The sequence below is a fragment of the Micromys minutus genome (genome assembly GCF_963924665.1).
Source record: "Micromys minutus genome assembly, chromosome: 18".
Taxonomy (NCBI): domain Eukaryota; kingdom Metazoa; phylum Chordata; class Mammalia; order Rodentia; family Muridae; genus Micromys; species Micromys minutus.
The window spans coordinates 24,940,130-24,955,487 of NC_137953.1; the positions used below are offsets into that span (position 1 = coordinate 24,940,130).

Here is a 15,358-nt window from a genome sequence, read left to right on the forward strand (position 1 = left end):
TGAGTTTGTACCATCCCCTGCCCTTCTAGCTTTCACAGAGGTGCCAGACTGGCCCAGCAGAGAGACTTTTGCCATGCTGAGTTGGAATCAAAGAATGCCATGGAACTCTATCCAGTCAGGTGGATGATCCTCTCCACTCCTGGAGACAGCTTGGAAAAAGGTGGTAAAGGTGGAGCAGATGAGCTGCCCCCACTACTTTGTATTCCAAATGAAATCTGGAGGAGGAATGGGAAAGAGTTGTTCTAGCTGCAGGGTCTGCTGCTTCCGAAGGTGGTCTAGGCTGAAGACAGGCTCGTGAGAGTCAGCGGGAGGGCACTGCTCAGAGCACAGAGCATGGAGTAGAAGATGCTGACTCCTTGCTCAGTACCAACAGCAACGACATTGGGTACTGCCGGTGGGGTAGAAGAGACCTGGGAACAAGCTGAGCTCTGTAAGTCCAGAGAAGAGTTTCTAAACTCTGTGTAGTACTTTGTCTTTTTCTAGAAACAAACATTAAAAACCAAAAAGCAACCCAGGCATGATAATGCTTATCTGTAAATCCCAGCATTTAGGAAGGCGGGGCAGGAGGATTGTCATGATTTCAAGATGAGCTTTTTTTTTTTTTTTAATTCTTTTCTTTTTAATGTTAGTCTTAAACTTGCAATCCTTCTGCCTCAGTCTTCTGAAGGCCGAGATTACAGGTATACACTCCCACTTCCAGATTTTGAGTTCTTTATATGTTAGTTAATTAATTAATATATTTACACCCGGATCACAGTTTCCCATTCCTCCTTTCCTCCCAGTCCCCACTATTTCCCTCCCCTCATCCCCACCCTTTCCTCCTCACAGAAGGGGAAGCCTCCTATGGATATTAGCCAGCCTTAGCACATCAAGTAGCTGGAGGTGAAGTTGCATCTTCTCTTAATGAGCATAGACAAAGCAGCCCAGTTAGAGAAAAGGACCCAAAGGCAGGCAACAGAATCTGTGAGAACTGGGAGAGAGAATTGAGTTCTTTATATTTTTCACAGTTTAAAAATGTAACACCCAGCTTTAACTTGCAGACTTTATAGAAACAGAGCAGGTTGGACCTGATTTTCAGATGTCTATCTAATGATGCCTCTCCAACTAGAAGGAGAGAGGACGACTGGGTTTGCTTGGTTGACTTGGCTTGGTTTCCTTGCTGTAACGTGTTCCTTGAGGGAGGGTTTGTGATAGAGCAAGTACAAGCTACGCCTCTTTTGCTCTCAGACCCAAACTCATTCTTTCCTTAATTACGTAACGCTAGCATTGAGCTCTGTCTGGTTCAGTTGGTGTGAGAGCCCTGCACGGAGAAGGCTGCATTAGGATTGAAACGATTTAGTAATTCTGTAGGTGTGCTATATCTAAAACCAGGGGTGTGGGGGAGAGGGAGGGAGAGAGAGAGAGGGGGGGGTTCTAACTGTTCAGATAAGTTATTTTCACCATACTTAGGGGTTAGATAAATGATCACATTGTTATTATTTTTGATAGATTTTATTTCAAGAAGCTTTTTTGTTAAGTGTGATTAAATATAATTTTAATTTCACTCACTCAGGGAAAAATTTCCAACACAGTAGGCTTTTTTTTCATCCTAGATAATTTACTATAGAAAATGTTAACACAGGTGCCTAGGATCCTTACGTCAGGACCTTCCTTGGCAGAAAAAAGGCAAATGTTTCATTTACAAGTTTGAAGTGTGCATCCAATGAGTACACATGGACCAACCCATAGCTACAGCTGCACACGGGACAGAGGACGGTCTTGTTGGGCATCAGTGGGAGAAGAAGCCTTTGGTCCTGCCAAGGCTCAATGCCCCAGTGTAGGGGAATGTCTAGGCGGGGAGGCAGGAAAGGGGGGTTAGGTAGGTGGGTGCGGGAGCACCCTCCTAGAAGCAGAGGAAGAGGGGATGGGATGGGGAGTTTATAGAGAGGAAACTGGGAAAGGCGATACCGTTTGAAATGTAGACAAAATATACCCAATAAAATTTTTTTTGAAAGTTATGAAGTGTGAAAAATGAGAATGTCTAGAAACTTTAAATGGTTGTTATGTAAAATATACATATATACACATACTATATATATTGTGTATATGTATACATTATAGTATATATGTGTATTTGTATATACATGTGTGTGTATATGTATATATATCTACATCTTCTATGTATAATGCTATATATAAAACCCTCTTATAAAATTAGTGGCTGCAATAATAAGCAGACATGTTATTGTCACACATAAGAATTTTTCTCAGTGTCTCCTGAGTGCACATGCCAATGCTGTTTCAGGTCTGACACGATTCCTCACTTGAAATCCTCACCGAAAGCACCAGACAGGGGTCTGGGAGTTGTGAGCTGGTAGAGCTAAATCTCACGTCCAGGTCAGTCTGTGAACTTTTTTCACACTTTCATCTTCCAAACATGGTGTTGTACATAAAGGATTGCAGCTGGGATGCTGGGATGCACCAGCAGGGCTTGGATGCAGCTCTGGTTCTGTTGAAAAATGAGGTTTGTGGTACCCACTGTCTTTATGATTAATTTATCTTGCCACCAAACTATCATAGTGAGTGTGGCTCTAGGACTTCACTAAGAGAACTTGCCATTCAAGTCCCAGCTATGCTGTGACACACAAACTGATTTCTTTACAAGTACCTGGTGAATCAAGAAAGACCAAATTTCCAAGGTGTAATTAACCTGGGCTCAAGGGGTTTATTGCATCCTTGATCTGTCTTCTGAAGTCAGCGGAAACTACCTGGTAACACACTTACCCAACTCTTAATGTTGGTGAGAATTTGTTAATTGTGACAAATTCCTGCTCAGTAGATGAGTTGGACTTAATATTACTTTTGTGATATCTTCGGTGTGTGAGAGGGTCCCTGCGTGGGATTCTCAGCTCTAAACTTTGTGGATCTCTAGAATGTGTCTGGCTAAGCATGATCATTTTTAGATGTTTGGAAAGCCCAAGGACACATGGTGTGGGGTCATAAAGAGAGCCTTCTGGGTTCCAAGTTTGTACCTTTCTCAAGTCCTCCTAAGCCCCGGTTTCCTTTTCTGTCAGTAGAGACTTAGCTATAGGATCCTTGAGATTTCTTCTACTTTTACAAACTCTGGAAATCCAACGCACTTGAAAAACTGAAAATTACAGGAGCTGGGCCAGTGGCTGGATGGAAATTCTTTAAATTAGGTTGTAAATTGCACATCGTAGGGCTTTTGTGTAAAAATGGTCATCTACAAATGAGTTACTTTGGTAATTATCATCTGGTCAGGGACTGCTGAGAAGTACTACTATCAGTGTTTAGGGCTTGTTCTGGGGACATCTGTGGGAGGAAGTGGGCGTGGCAATCGCTCTACTTCCTTGTTTGGAGTAAACTTGGGCTTCTCAGGGCTGAGGTGCTGTTGGCTTCTCCATCTCTTGATGTGCTTTGGGGGAGCTCTCCACTCTGTCAGAGAAAACGTACCTAGAAGAAGCACGACTTTCAGTAACCGCCATTCCCTCGGGGTCCACCAACCTCCCCCAGCCTCCAGAGAGCAGAGCGCGAAGGGGCGCGGCAGCCCGGGCCAGCCCACAGCCACACGCAGCCTCGCCAGTCCCCCTGCCGTCGCAGCTGTAGCGGGCTCGGGATGGGGCAGTGGCAGGGGCGCAGGGACATCACCGGGAGCCTTGGTTATTAGCTCCCAGGTCTGGGTGCCTGCAGCCGGCGTGAGCAGCTTGTACCCAGCGCGGGTCGGCAGTGACAGTTCAGCGGAGGGAGGCTGAGCGCGGGCTCAAGCTAGGACCCAGGACGCACGAGTCATGACGGACACCAGCCACAAGAAGGAGGGCTTCAAGAAATGTAGGAGCGCCACTTTCAGCATCGACGGGTACAGCTTCACCATCGGTGAGAACTTTGCACCCGGGGGCCGTTCCTGGCGTCCTCGCACACTCTCCGGTGTGGTGGTGGTGGTGGTGGCAGATTAAGCAGGGAGGGGGTGGGAAGGGAAATCTGGGTTGGAGAGTGATGGCTGGAGGGAGTCCCCTGGAAACCGTGACCTGTTGGCTGGGAAGCTGGGATCTGGCTTGTCCCTGCTACTCTATTGCTCTAGCTGGAATCCCATTGAAATCGGTTTTCAATTACACTGCGTTCCTCGCTGAGGTTTTTGTGAACAAGTCTAGAAGAGGATGGGTAGAGGCGAACGAACGGAGACAGACGGAGGAGATGAGAAGGAGAGGAGAAAGAGGAGTCGGGACCGAAGGAAGTGGACAGACACAAAGAGTAGCATATCTAGGCACAGACCACCAAGCCAGAAGTTCAGAGACTGAAATGGGAAGACAAAAGCCTAGAGAGGAGAGAATTCCAGGGAGACCTAAGGCAAGATCCATTTAGAGACCTTAGCTTAGAGTCAGGCAGGCAGAGAGGGAACATGTATCTTGCCACTAGAAAGTTTAGAAAACAAAAAAATCCAAACCAAACAAAAACAAAACAAAACAAAAAACCCAGAGTATATTGTTATTTCTGCTCTTCTGCTCCAAAACTGTTCACCATGAGCAGGCAGAGGGACAGAGGGCCTGAGAATAGTAGCCTCAGACCGATTTCTGACCACAGAGTTAACTCACCGGAGGCCAGCATTTGAAGGGTCTGTCCTCCACAGTTTTACAGAGTTTCTGCTGTTTTGAAATGACTCACCAAGGCTTGGGAGATGGGCCCATCTGGGAGATGTGGCCAGGTATGGGGCAGCTTCGTTTTGGGATGTCAGCTTTGGCTAGCACAGGTGCTCCTCCCAAGTTCTTATTTGAGGAGAGATGATCTCTCAGTGACCGTAGCCCTCAGTCTTAACCTCACAATGTCCTTGAAAATGGGGGCATACCTTATTCTGCTTTTGGCTTCACCTGCCTGGAGGTCTGGCAGGAAAGTGCCGGAGCCATGAAGAGACTGGTGGTGAGGAGCTTGTCTCTGGGTTACTTGTGCTCCCAATGAAGTGGTCCAGGGTTTGTGGAGCAGAGTAAACATGTTCCAGATATACCTCAACACACCCGTCAGACACTTTTCCCGGGGTTGTTCCTGCAGCCAGGAATGCCAATCCCTTAGGCATGGAGAAATCATTCCTAGCCTTCATTAACTTGTGCCCCTCCCCCACTCTCCATCCTGCTGGAAAGACATCCCCACCATAGACCCAGGACTTCACCTCCAGAGCTGGCCAGCCTAGAGTCAGCTAGCTGGTGATAGCCTGTGGACAATGCGTCTTTACATCTCACCCTCCAGAGGCAACAGTCTGTGTTCAGAGATGATGCTTAGAAATGAACTAAAAGCTCCCAAAGTCAAAACTGTCCATTGTGAAGGTCACGTGAATTTCAGCTTTCTTGACTTCAGTAGGAAAACGGTTCAAAAAAAGTTTTAAATTTTACCCGGTAGTCAACACCCGACCTCGTTGGCATGTCTCCCTAAGATGTAGAATCTTAGTGTGGTCTTTCCCCATCTCCACTCTTTTCCTTCCCATTAGGGGAGATGGTCTGGCAGAGACCAATTGTCTAGTGGTCAGGAGGTCCTCAGTGTGCACGGGCCTCTTAGAGACGAGAGCTGCAAACGTGGTTCCTGTTGCGGAGTTTTCCACCCTGTCCGTCTTCTCATCTGTTCTCCTCCCCTGTCAACAAAATGCTTATTGAATTTCACTCTATTAAATGATATGAATTAGCACAGTGTCTGCCACATGACAAAAATCCAATAAACAGTAATCGTTGTACTCACTCAGGATATTAAACTAATTTATGAGGAGTTTATGAAGACATTTAGACTCAGGGATGTTCAGGGATTTCGCATACTTAGATTTATATGCCATGTCCACAAAAGCATGTTATAAGTAATAAACAAATTAAAAATAGAAATAAGTAGGTAAATAATAAAATAAAAAGTTTTAGATTTTTAGACCAATGCGTTTTAGAAAATATTTTAAAAGGACAAGAGAAACACAATTTATCATTTGCTGCTGAATGTTAATATTCCCAGTTTGTACTTTCTAATATTTTTTACATAGGCACAGTTTTATCATAGTGTTTGGAAATTTCATATTTAATAATATTAGTTTTTCTTCCTGCTCTTTGAAAAGCAGCCCTTTAACCAATCTTCAACTGTGGGCTACTTAGACTCTCACCCCCACGCCCATTATAAAGTGATCTATTTAAACATGAGTGTTTTCTACGTGATAATTATAGTATGCAAAATACTGAAGGAATAAAAAATATAATCTCATCTGCCATGTGAATGTTAATCATAACAAATCCAGTTTGGCTTAGGAATACTTTATAAGGTTAAGCTCCAAGCAGTGCAATGGCTTGGTTCAATTGCTTGCATATTTTTAGGGACTTTGAGATGTTTTTCTCAACCACTGTCTGGAAAGAGTTCCCACTTTTCTGTACCCACCGTTAGTGCGTCAGAGTACTCAGATGCTGTCATGAATGCTGGACACTGTAGCTTAAAAAGGTTTCAGTCAGAGCGGTGAAACGTGGCACCTCAATTCAACAAGTTTTTGTGTTTTGTAAAATTGCTTCCTCATTTTCTTTGACTGTTTTACCTTGGGGAAGTCATCACTACTTAAACTCTAAAAGCTATGAATTAGTGTAGTATATGTTCATTATACCCACCATATAATTGCTATTACGTCAATTTCTTTTACATACCATATGATAATCATATAATGATACAACTGATATGAAGTCATGTATTCTGTATATATTATGTTTGTGTGCATTTTTCATATATGTTCAAGAGCATTTCGAGTACATTTTGTCAGGTATGTCACATGTATTCTTCCCAAACCAGACCCTTTTCCTCACAGCATCATCATACAGCAGTCAGGACAGATGCGGAAATGCTGCTGGCTCAGCTGGTGCCTCAGCAGGATGGATCAGAACCCCACTCCAGCACCATGTACAAGAGATTCCTGAACAAGTCCGGATGGTCTCAGATTACTCCCTTTTTGTCAGGCATCTGACCTTCTATCATGGGAACCACTTCATTTTCTAGTCTATTAGTTTGTAAAACTTTTCTGTGAGAATATTTTGCTTCAGGAGTTCATAGGAACCTAAAGATGCAAGCTATTCTTTTAGGAAAACCTATGCAGATAAGGGAATGTTAGGGTCATTATAGATGGAACACATGAGCCACTCCTCTGACCTAGCAGATCCTTTTCCTCTCTTTGGGGAAGAAATACTTCCCTTATAATTCTCACTGGGCCTATGGCTCCCTTAGGAGAGAAATACTCCAGGAGCATGTGGACAGGCATAGCACTTTTAGAAGTGGAATTGCCTGGGGACAGAATCTGTGAATGGTTCGATTCTTGGCAATTTACTACAAGCTAGGGTTATCCGAGAAGAGGAGAGCCAGTAACTATTGAGAAAAATGCCCCTGACAGATTGGCCTGTGGGCAAATCTGTATGATATTTTCTTTATTAATTATTGATGTGGAAAGTTCAGCCCAGTAGGGGTGGTGCTGCTCCTGGGAGGGTGGTCCTGAGTGGTATAACCAAGCAGGTTGAGCAAGCCACAGGAACAAGCCGGTGATCAAGGTTCCTTTATGGCTTCTGCTTCAGTTTCTGCCTCTGGGTTCCTGCTCTATTCGACTTCATGCATTGACAGTGGTCTTCAGCGATGGGTTGTTACTTGGAAGTATTAAGATGGAGCACTGGTTTCTTCAATTGCTTTTGGTCATACAGTTGAATACTCTGTGGCAAAGGGCAGTCCCGCAAAGTAAAAGCTGTTCTTCAACACCAGGAACACTGTAACATTCCCATGGAGCAAGCTTCAGAGGGCTGCACTCCTAGACTTCCCGACCTGGGAATTAATGTTAAAACTGACCAAAAGTGGGTTGTGTAGACAGAGTAGTTGTAGGGTGCAGTCAAGGTTCTCCACTGGTACTTCACTCAACATATTCCATCACTTTTAACAATTCTGAAAGGTAACTCCTATGGTCCCAGTCTTTTTTTTTTTTTAAGATTTTTCTAGAAGTCACAAGATTGACCACTCCCATCAGGTTCTCCTCCCCACACCCTGCCACCTCCCACAGTGAATATGTCCCAGCTTTGTGCTCGTTTCTAAGATGTACTAAGATGGCATGGGTGTGTGATTGAGAGGTCTGGACGAGTCAACAGTGGTATGTGTAGAAAGCACTACCAAAGCTCCTGCCACCTGCAGGACACAATTAGGCCTGTGACCGAAGCCCGTGATAGGCGTGTTTAACCGTAACCGAAGGCATGTACAGAAGTTCTTGTGAGGTTGGCTCTGGTACGGCACTTGGGAACGAGCGTTTGAGTGTAGAATGAATGGGAACATGCGTGGTGGAGCAGGATCTGATTTCTTTGGACAGATTTTTCTTGTCTGCTGTTGCTTGGGTTTCTTTTGGAGTTGGTGTTAAGTGGGTTTGTGGATCCGTACTCTCTCCTGCAATGCAAACAGACCCTTCTTCCGGTGAGAGAGAGCCTCATGTGCAGAAATACAGAGGCACCATTTTTGTTAAACCACCCAGTGTGGCCTACTTGATCCCTACCCACAAACTCATTCTTTAGAAGAGAAAATGGTGGTCTCTCCCATACTGTCAGAAGGAACTGGTTGGAGGCAGGAGGATGAGAAGTTGGAGGCTATGTAGCAAAGAAGCTGCTTCCATCAAAGATAATGACAGGAAAATTACAATCGTGAACTGAAGAGCAGTAAAGAAAGGGATGTTTTCTATAGCAACTGCTTCTGGACCCCAGACCCTATTTTCTTTCCTTGCATTGTTCTTTAGGGAAAAAAAGCAAAGAAGTTCTTAGATCACAACCTGTGGCCCAAGAGGCAGGACATGAGGAACCCTGCCCTACCTTCAGAGGGCAGGTCTTGTGAGCCAGAGCTGAGGGTGCGAGGTCTGCTGGTAGACTCCCCTCTCGAAAAGGACAAAGGGCAGTAGGATAGTTAGGTGACTTGGCTCCTAAAACTGGGAGTGGGCATTTCACTCCTGTATGGGTGGGGAGACCCTCCTCCCGTGTGTGTGCACGTGGCTCCAGCCTTGTATATTGTACGTGGTTCTGGTCATTCTCAGTCCAGATTGATCTCTGCCCTGTCTACTTTCTAACGACTTGTGTGAGTCTCTGTCTAATCCATGCTAGGACCTTTGGGCTGGGCTTGTAAACATCACTGGGGGAAAGACCCCAGGAAAGACCGAAAGTAAAATACAGAAGCAGTTTATCCACAAGGTATGCATTCTAAGCTCCCCAATGGAAACCTGAACTTGGGGTTACTCCCAGATCCTATGTGTACATCCCTCTTGCACAGGACCCCTGAGGCTTAGGAACATGATTTGTGTTACAGATTTATCAACTGGATCTGGGCTCCACATCTCTGCATTTGGATTGGTTGTATTTGCTGAAATGGTACCCATCTGCTGCAAAATAAGTTTTTGAGCTATTTCTTAGCCATGTTCTTTTATTCTTTTGTGAACTCTGTTTGAATGGGTTCTTTGTTTTGTTTGTCTTTTAGTTCTTTATAAATTCTGGTTAATATGTCTCTGTCAGATGTAGATCTAGCACAGATTCTATGGGCTTCCCCTCACCATATTGGGGCTGAGTGCTTTTGCTGTGCCTTTGTCCTGTTGTGTACGGCCTGTGTTCTAGCATTTTCAGTGTTTACTGTTTGGGTCTTTGATCCATTTGGAGTTTAGTTTTTGTACAGTTTGGTAGATGTGTGTCTAAACTTATCTTTCTCCATGCGTTTTCCCTGGCACCATTTGTTGAAGATGCTGCTTTTTCCTCAGTGGATATTGCTTTTATTGACAAGGCTCTGGAAATCTGGAATGGTAATCCTTCCAGCATTGTTCTTTTTGTTGAGCATTGTTTTGGCTATTGGGGGGGGGGGCGTCTTTTGTATTTCTGAATGAATTTTACGATTTTTTCTCTATTTCTGTGAAGAATGAGACAGGGATTTTGATTGGCATTGTATTTAATCTCTAAACAACTTTTTGTAAGACGATTATTTTCTAAACTCAATTCTACCAACCCACAAGCATATCTTCCCATTTTCTGGTATCTTCATCTCTTTCTTCAGAGGTTGGGTGTTTTCATTGTAGAGGTCATTTGCTTCCTTGATTAGGTTTATTCTTAGGCATTTTACTTTCATTATGGCCATTGTGGATAGGACTGTATTTCATCCTTTTCTCTTTGTTGTTGGTGTACAAAAAAGCAACTGACTTTTACAAACCGATTCTGTATTCTGCCATATCGATGAATATGTTTATTGTTTCTAAAAGTTTTTGGTAGTATTTTTTTTTGGGGGGGGAGAAAAATCTCTAAAGTATAGTGTTATGCAAACAGCAATAGTTTGGTTTCTTCTTTTGCTATTTATATGCCTTTAGTTCCCCATCTTTTGCCTCATTGCTCCAGCTAGTACTTTGAACATCATGTTGAAAAGGAGTTGGGATAGTGTGAATCCCTGTCTTATTCCTGACTTCTGGAGAATTGCTTTAAGCTTTTCTCCATTTGGGATGATCACTGCCGGTTCATCACATACATCTCCCCATTTGACAGACGAGAAAACTGAGGCTCAGAAAAGTGAAGAGTTTCTTCTAGAGCTTCACCTCTTAGCTGAATATTTTGGTTGCTCTGAGGCTTCAGAGTTGTACTCCCTTTCTCCCTCCATCTTTTACTTTCCCCCCTCTCTCCCTCACAGACAGGTGATTTTGTGAGGAAAAAAAAAAAAGAAAAGAAAAAAAAACCAAACAACCAGTTTTTTGCTGGTCCCGAGTGATTCATGGGTCAACTTGGAGCAGGCCTCCTCCAGGAGGCTAGAAGGACAGACAGCCACATGGAGGAAGAAAGGATCTCTTGAAAAACAGAAAAACTCTCAAGGAGAGTGTGATGGTTCATATTGATGGGCAATCTGAGAGAATGAAGAGACTCCTTTGGTCCTGGCTGTGATGGATTGCCTAGATTGGCTTAACTGTGGTGGGAAGAGCCACTCTGAATGTGGGCAGCTCTGTCCCCTGGGAAAATGGAAAAGGAAAATGGGAGCTGAGCAGGGAAATCACCTCTATATGCTTCCTGTCTACAGATACACAGTGACCAGCTGCCATACTTCACCAGGATGGACTGTGTCTTTAGACTAAGAGCCAAGGTGAACCCTGCTTCCCGTTAGAGCTCTGCGTTAGGCATTTTGTCACAGCACTGAAAAAAGCACTAATGCAGAGAGAACCAGGTCTGGTGGGGCACAGATGAGGGTTGATACCATTTGACTTTTAAGGTGGAAGGCTTTTTATTATTATTTTAATCTGTGCACCACATTTATGTAGTGCCTGTGGAAGCCTGAAGAGGATGTTGGATCCCCTGGAATTGGAGTTATAGACTGTGAGCCTCTATGTGGGTGCTGGGAATCCAAGTTGGGTCCTCTGGAAAAGTAGACAAGGTTCTTGACTGATGCACCATCTCTCCAGCCCCAGAAAGACAAACTGATAAATAATGTATCATGGTTTCTAAAGCTTCAGTCAAGCAAGAAGAATAAGCTCTGGAGACCTGCTATTCAATATTATACATATTGTAGCTAATCAGGGTTTCCCACGGATGAGGATTGAACACAGGGCCTTGTATAAGTCACATGGATGCTGTGCCACTGAGATTAACCTCAGCTCTTAACTGTTTCTTATTCATAACATGAAAATGCTAACTGTTAGCCCTGGGTTCTCTTTGATCAGACACTCATATAAATTGTTTCTTGAAAAGTTGTATTGGTATTGATATTGGAATTTTCCTGCAAAAGGCATTCAACTTGGTGCACTTTGGGTATTAACATCCTCCTCCTATTCTCCATATTCTGGATTCCTGGAAGGTGTCCAAGAACTTCCATCGCCTCAAACAGTTAACCACCTTTGAAGATATGTCACTTGTGATTGTTTTTCAAAGTGAGACCTCAGTTGCCAGCAATGGTGAGCTTGCTTTTGTTGGGATGCCAGGTGGAACAGGAAGTGGCGAAGACATGAGCTCTAGATGTAGACCTGGCACCTTTTGCTCTGTGGCCTCAGCCTCATCATTGGTAATGAGGATAATGGCCATGTCTCTGTTTTGCTGTTGGGAGGATAACACTGGGGCAGCCATGAGAGAACTAAGCAAAGTCCCCGGGTCTGGTTATGGAAGGCTGTTGGTTCTGATGATGGAGAAACTCTGAAGCAGGAAGGAGGCAAGACTCACATGTGTCTCCTCCTCCGGATGATGCTCCCCACAGCTTTCTTTCAAACCCAAGGCAGACACTTATGTCAAGTGCTAGTAAGTCTGGGAGGCAGATTTCCACTCAGGCCAGGGATCTGCAGGCCTGGCTTTCTCCAGCCAAATGCGTCCAGCTGGTTCTGGGTAATTGGTGCCAGTTGCTTTGGGGAGAGCTCCTTGGCACTTCCTGGGCTGTTGGCAGGTGGGCTCTGGCTTGTAGCCAAAGCTTGGCCCAAGAGCCAGTTCTTCCCCAAGGGGCCCAGGTGGCTTGGAGGAAGAGCTGCTGGGAGATGGTTTACACTTGGTGGAGGGCAGTAGCTATTGGATGAAGGCCCAAACCACTCAAGGCTCTGGCCATGAGAATCAGGCCACACATGCTGTTGCTGAGTTTGCTTGAGAGCAAATTATTGTTGACTCTCTGACTCCTGTTTCAGCCTCTCCAACTGGCAGTGATTTTTCTCCTTGGTACTTGGCAGAGTGACTCAGGGAGGATTCCAGAGATGCTATTCAAGAAAGAGACAGAGTGATCTTCTGTTTTGGACTAGTGACCACAGCACAGGAGAGGGCTCTTTAGAGGTAGTCCTATTTAGCTCCCAAACTAAAAGCAGACAGCTGGAGGAGTGACCTACCTAAAGTCAAACTAGTAAGTGAGGGGTTCAGTACAGCTTGCATTCTAGGTTGGCATGCTCTATTGGACCTGCTGAGTTGTGTATCTTGTTATTCAAATATCTTGGCCATTTGAGATCATTTGAAAATTATTACATCATAAAAAGATCGAAAAACTATTCCTTCTACATTTTTACAGAAACTCAAAGTTGAGTTACTCAGCTCTTATAGTCAACACTTAGGAAAGTCAGGTTTTCTTCCGTTTGTTTAAAATAGATCTTGTTAAGGAGGAATGATACTACCTGCATTTGTTATGACACACCCCAGTAAGATGACCACTGTAAGTACTCAAGAGCCTAGCCTTTTTTTCCCCTCACGTCTTTTCCCCTTAGTTCAGTCCCAATCTGGAGGAGTTTCTGTGGGCGTAGGTGTTTGTCCTGTCATTGAGAGTGGGACCAGATAGCCCTTTGAAGCTTTTGCTCTCAGCATGGACCCTGGAGAAAGCTAATGTTATCTTACTTGCACTTTGGAACTAGATAACCCAAATTAAATGGTAGGTTTTAGGCAGTGGTGGGAAAGGGAATGGATTTCTATTTTAAAGCCATTACTTTAGAGTTTCCCAGAGAGCCCCACTGTGTCTAGTGACTCATGATTCTTTAATGGATGGAAGCTACTTTAGATTTAAATTTTTTTTTTTTAACCAAGCCAATTAGTATTGAAGGGACTGCAGCATCCAGTGGGAAGCAGAGCCTGAGGTGTTCAGAGCTATGTGTGCTCCTGACTATCCGCGGGGTCCCAGAGAATCCTGCCTTTCTAAAATGGGCATTTCCTTTCTCATTGGGATCATTTGTGAAGCCAGTTGTTTGAGACCATGAAAACACATGAAAGGTACGTATCTTAGTCAGGCTGTGCAAGGACCATAAGCCAGGACTTAGTGAGTATTTTGAGGAACCTGTTTTGGGGTGACTGTATAGTTGTTATGCAAGATTCCATCCCAAGAGGCCCTGAAAAAGCACATCTCCATTTTAAAGGTGTGTGTGTGTGTGTGTGTGTGTGTGTGTGTGTGTGTGTGTGTGTGTGTGTTGGCTGGGTAAGGAAATCTTAGTCGTTGTTACCTCCTGAAGTAGGTGGGCCCTGAGTCTTCGTCAGGAAGAAGATGCTTAGGGGGATAGCCAAATGAATCTTGTCCTCACAGTTCTGAACCTTAGGCTGTATGAACTGTAGACCCAGTAGTCCCCACTCCAGCTTTTTTTTTCTCCACGTCTTATCCTCCACTTCATCCAGTTACATCCGGGTACTGTAGATTTTCTTATTTGCCAGTCTCAAAACCTCTAATGGGTTCCTCTTTGCTTACCTGAGTGATCACGTCTACCCTCCTAGGTAATGTCTGCCAGTTTCCCAAGATCCTTGCTTCTGTCCAGGCCCACACTTTATAGTACCCCTCCCTGTCCATGGTTTGTAATTGTTCACGGAGCCAGTCTTCATGGAGTTCCTACCAAATACCAGCTATCCTGGTAGTGCCAGGGATATAATGTGATAAAAGAATTAGCCCTGACTTGGCATTTTCAGTCGAGTGTGGTGTATGGACACCTGTGTGCTGCTGTATGATGGGCAGGTCTGGGTGCCGTGTGGGATATAGCTCTGTGTGATGAACACATCTGTGGATTGCAGTAGACTTACAGTCTATGCAGAGGCCTTGGGACTGGAGGGTCCGGATGATCTGTTGGGTTGACAGCAGAGGCACATGGGTCAGGAAGAGGTTGGAGGGTTAGCAGAGGTCTGACTAAAGGCCTCATTGGTAAATCATTTTTTTTTAAAGAGCAATGAAAGGCAATGAACCATTTAAAGGGGGAAGTGATTAAGGCCAGAGTTTTGTTTATAAACGTACTTTCTCCATGCTCCACAGAGAATCAGTGGGTGTTTGTTGAACAGTCTTGCTATCACATAACATCCAGCTTTTTCCACATGTCTAACCTACCTCCTTTGTATCTGGGCTTTCCTGTATCCTTCTGACCATTAATTCCCTTTTTGAAACAATGCTAACGTCTTATAAGCTCACGGTTTAGTAGGTGGCCCACTTTCCTAACTACTTAGTTCATCTTTTAAAATAAAATAAAGATAGCATTATAAATTTTATTTACTGTAAAAATGATCCATATTAATTTTAGGAGCTTAGAAACAAAGTGAACCTCATTGTCCACAGATAACATCTGCTGATATCCTAGTCTAGATTCCAGTGATCATGGGACTTATCCAATGGGCCCAGTTATTTCCAGTTTGGAGCTTTTATGAACAATACTGCTGAACTTATTTATGTTTACAATGATTTGTGCACATCTGTATCTAGCATCATGGGTGAATCTTTCAGAGTAGAGTGTCTTGAGCTTGACAGTAAATTCACATGTAACCTTTAGGGAGCTGCCAATGTGACAGCACTGTTTTGCAACGCTACCAGCAATATCAGAGTTCTCGAACTGACTTTTGTAGAACTAGGAAGCAGCCACATCTCAAGCACTTTCAGGGCTAGGGCTGTGGGGTCGCAGCCATCAGCTCTACATTACAGT

At 44.2% G+C, this 15,358-nt stretch overlaps 1 protein-coding gene across 2 annotated transcripts in view; it reads left to right on the forward strand.

Annotated features, from left to right (window-relative positions):
- Positions 1-3,788: 3,788 nt before the first annotated feature.
- PDE1C (phosphodiesterase 1C) overlaps positions 3,789-15,358 on the forward strand; it is a gene marked incomplete at both ends in the record, with an annotated part of 402,224 nt that continues 390,654 nt past the window's right edge. For both annotated transcript variants that reach the window (XM_080932609.1, XM_080932610.1), the window contains one exon: positions 3,789-3,873. In XM_080932609.1, coding sequence (XP_080788735.1) covers positions 3,789-3,873 — 85 coding nt within the window. The remainder of the gene's footprint in view (positions 3,874-15,358) is intronic.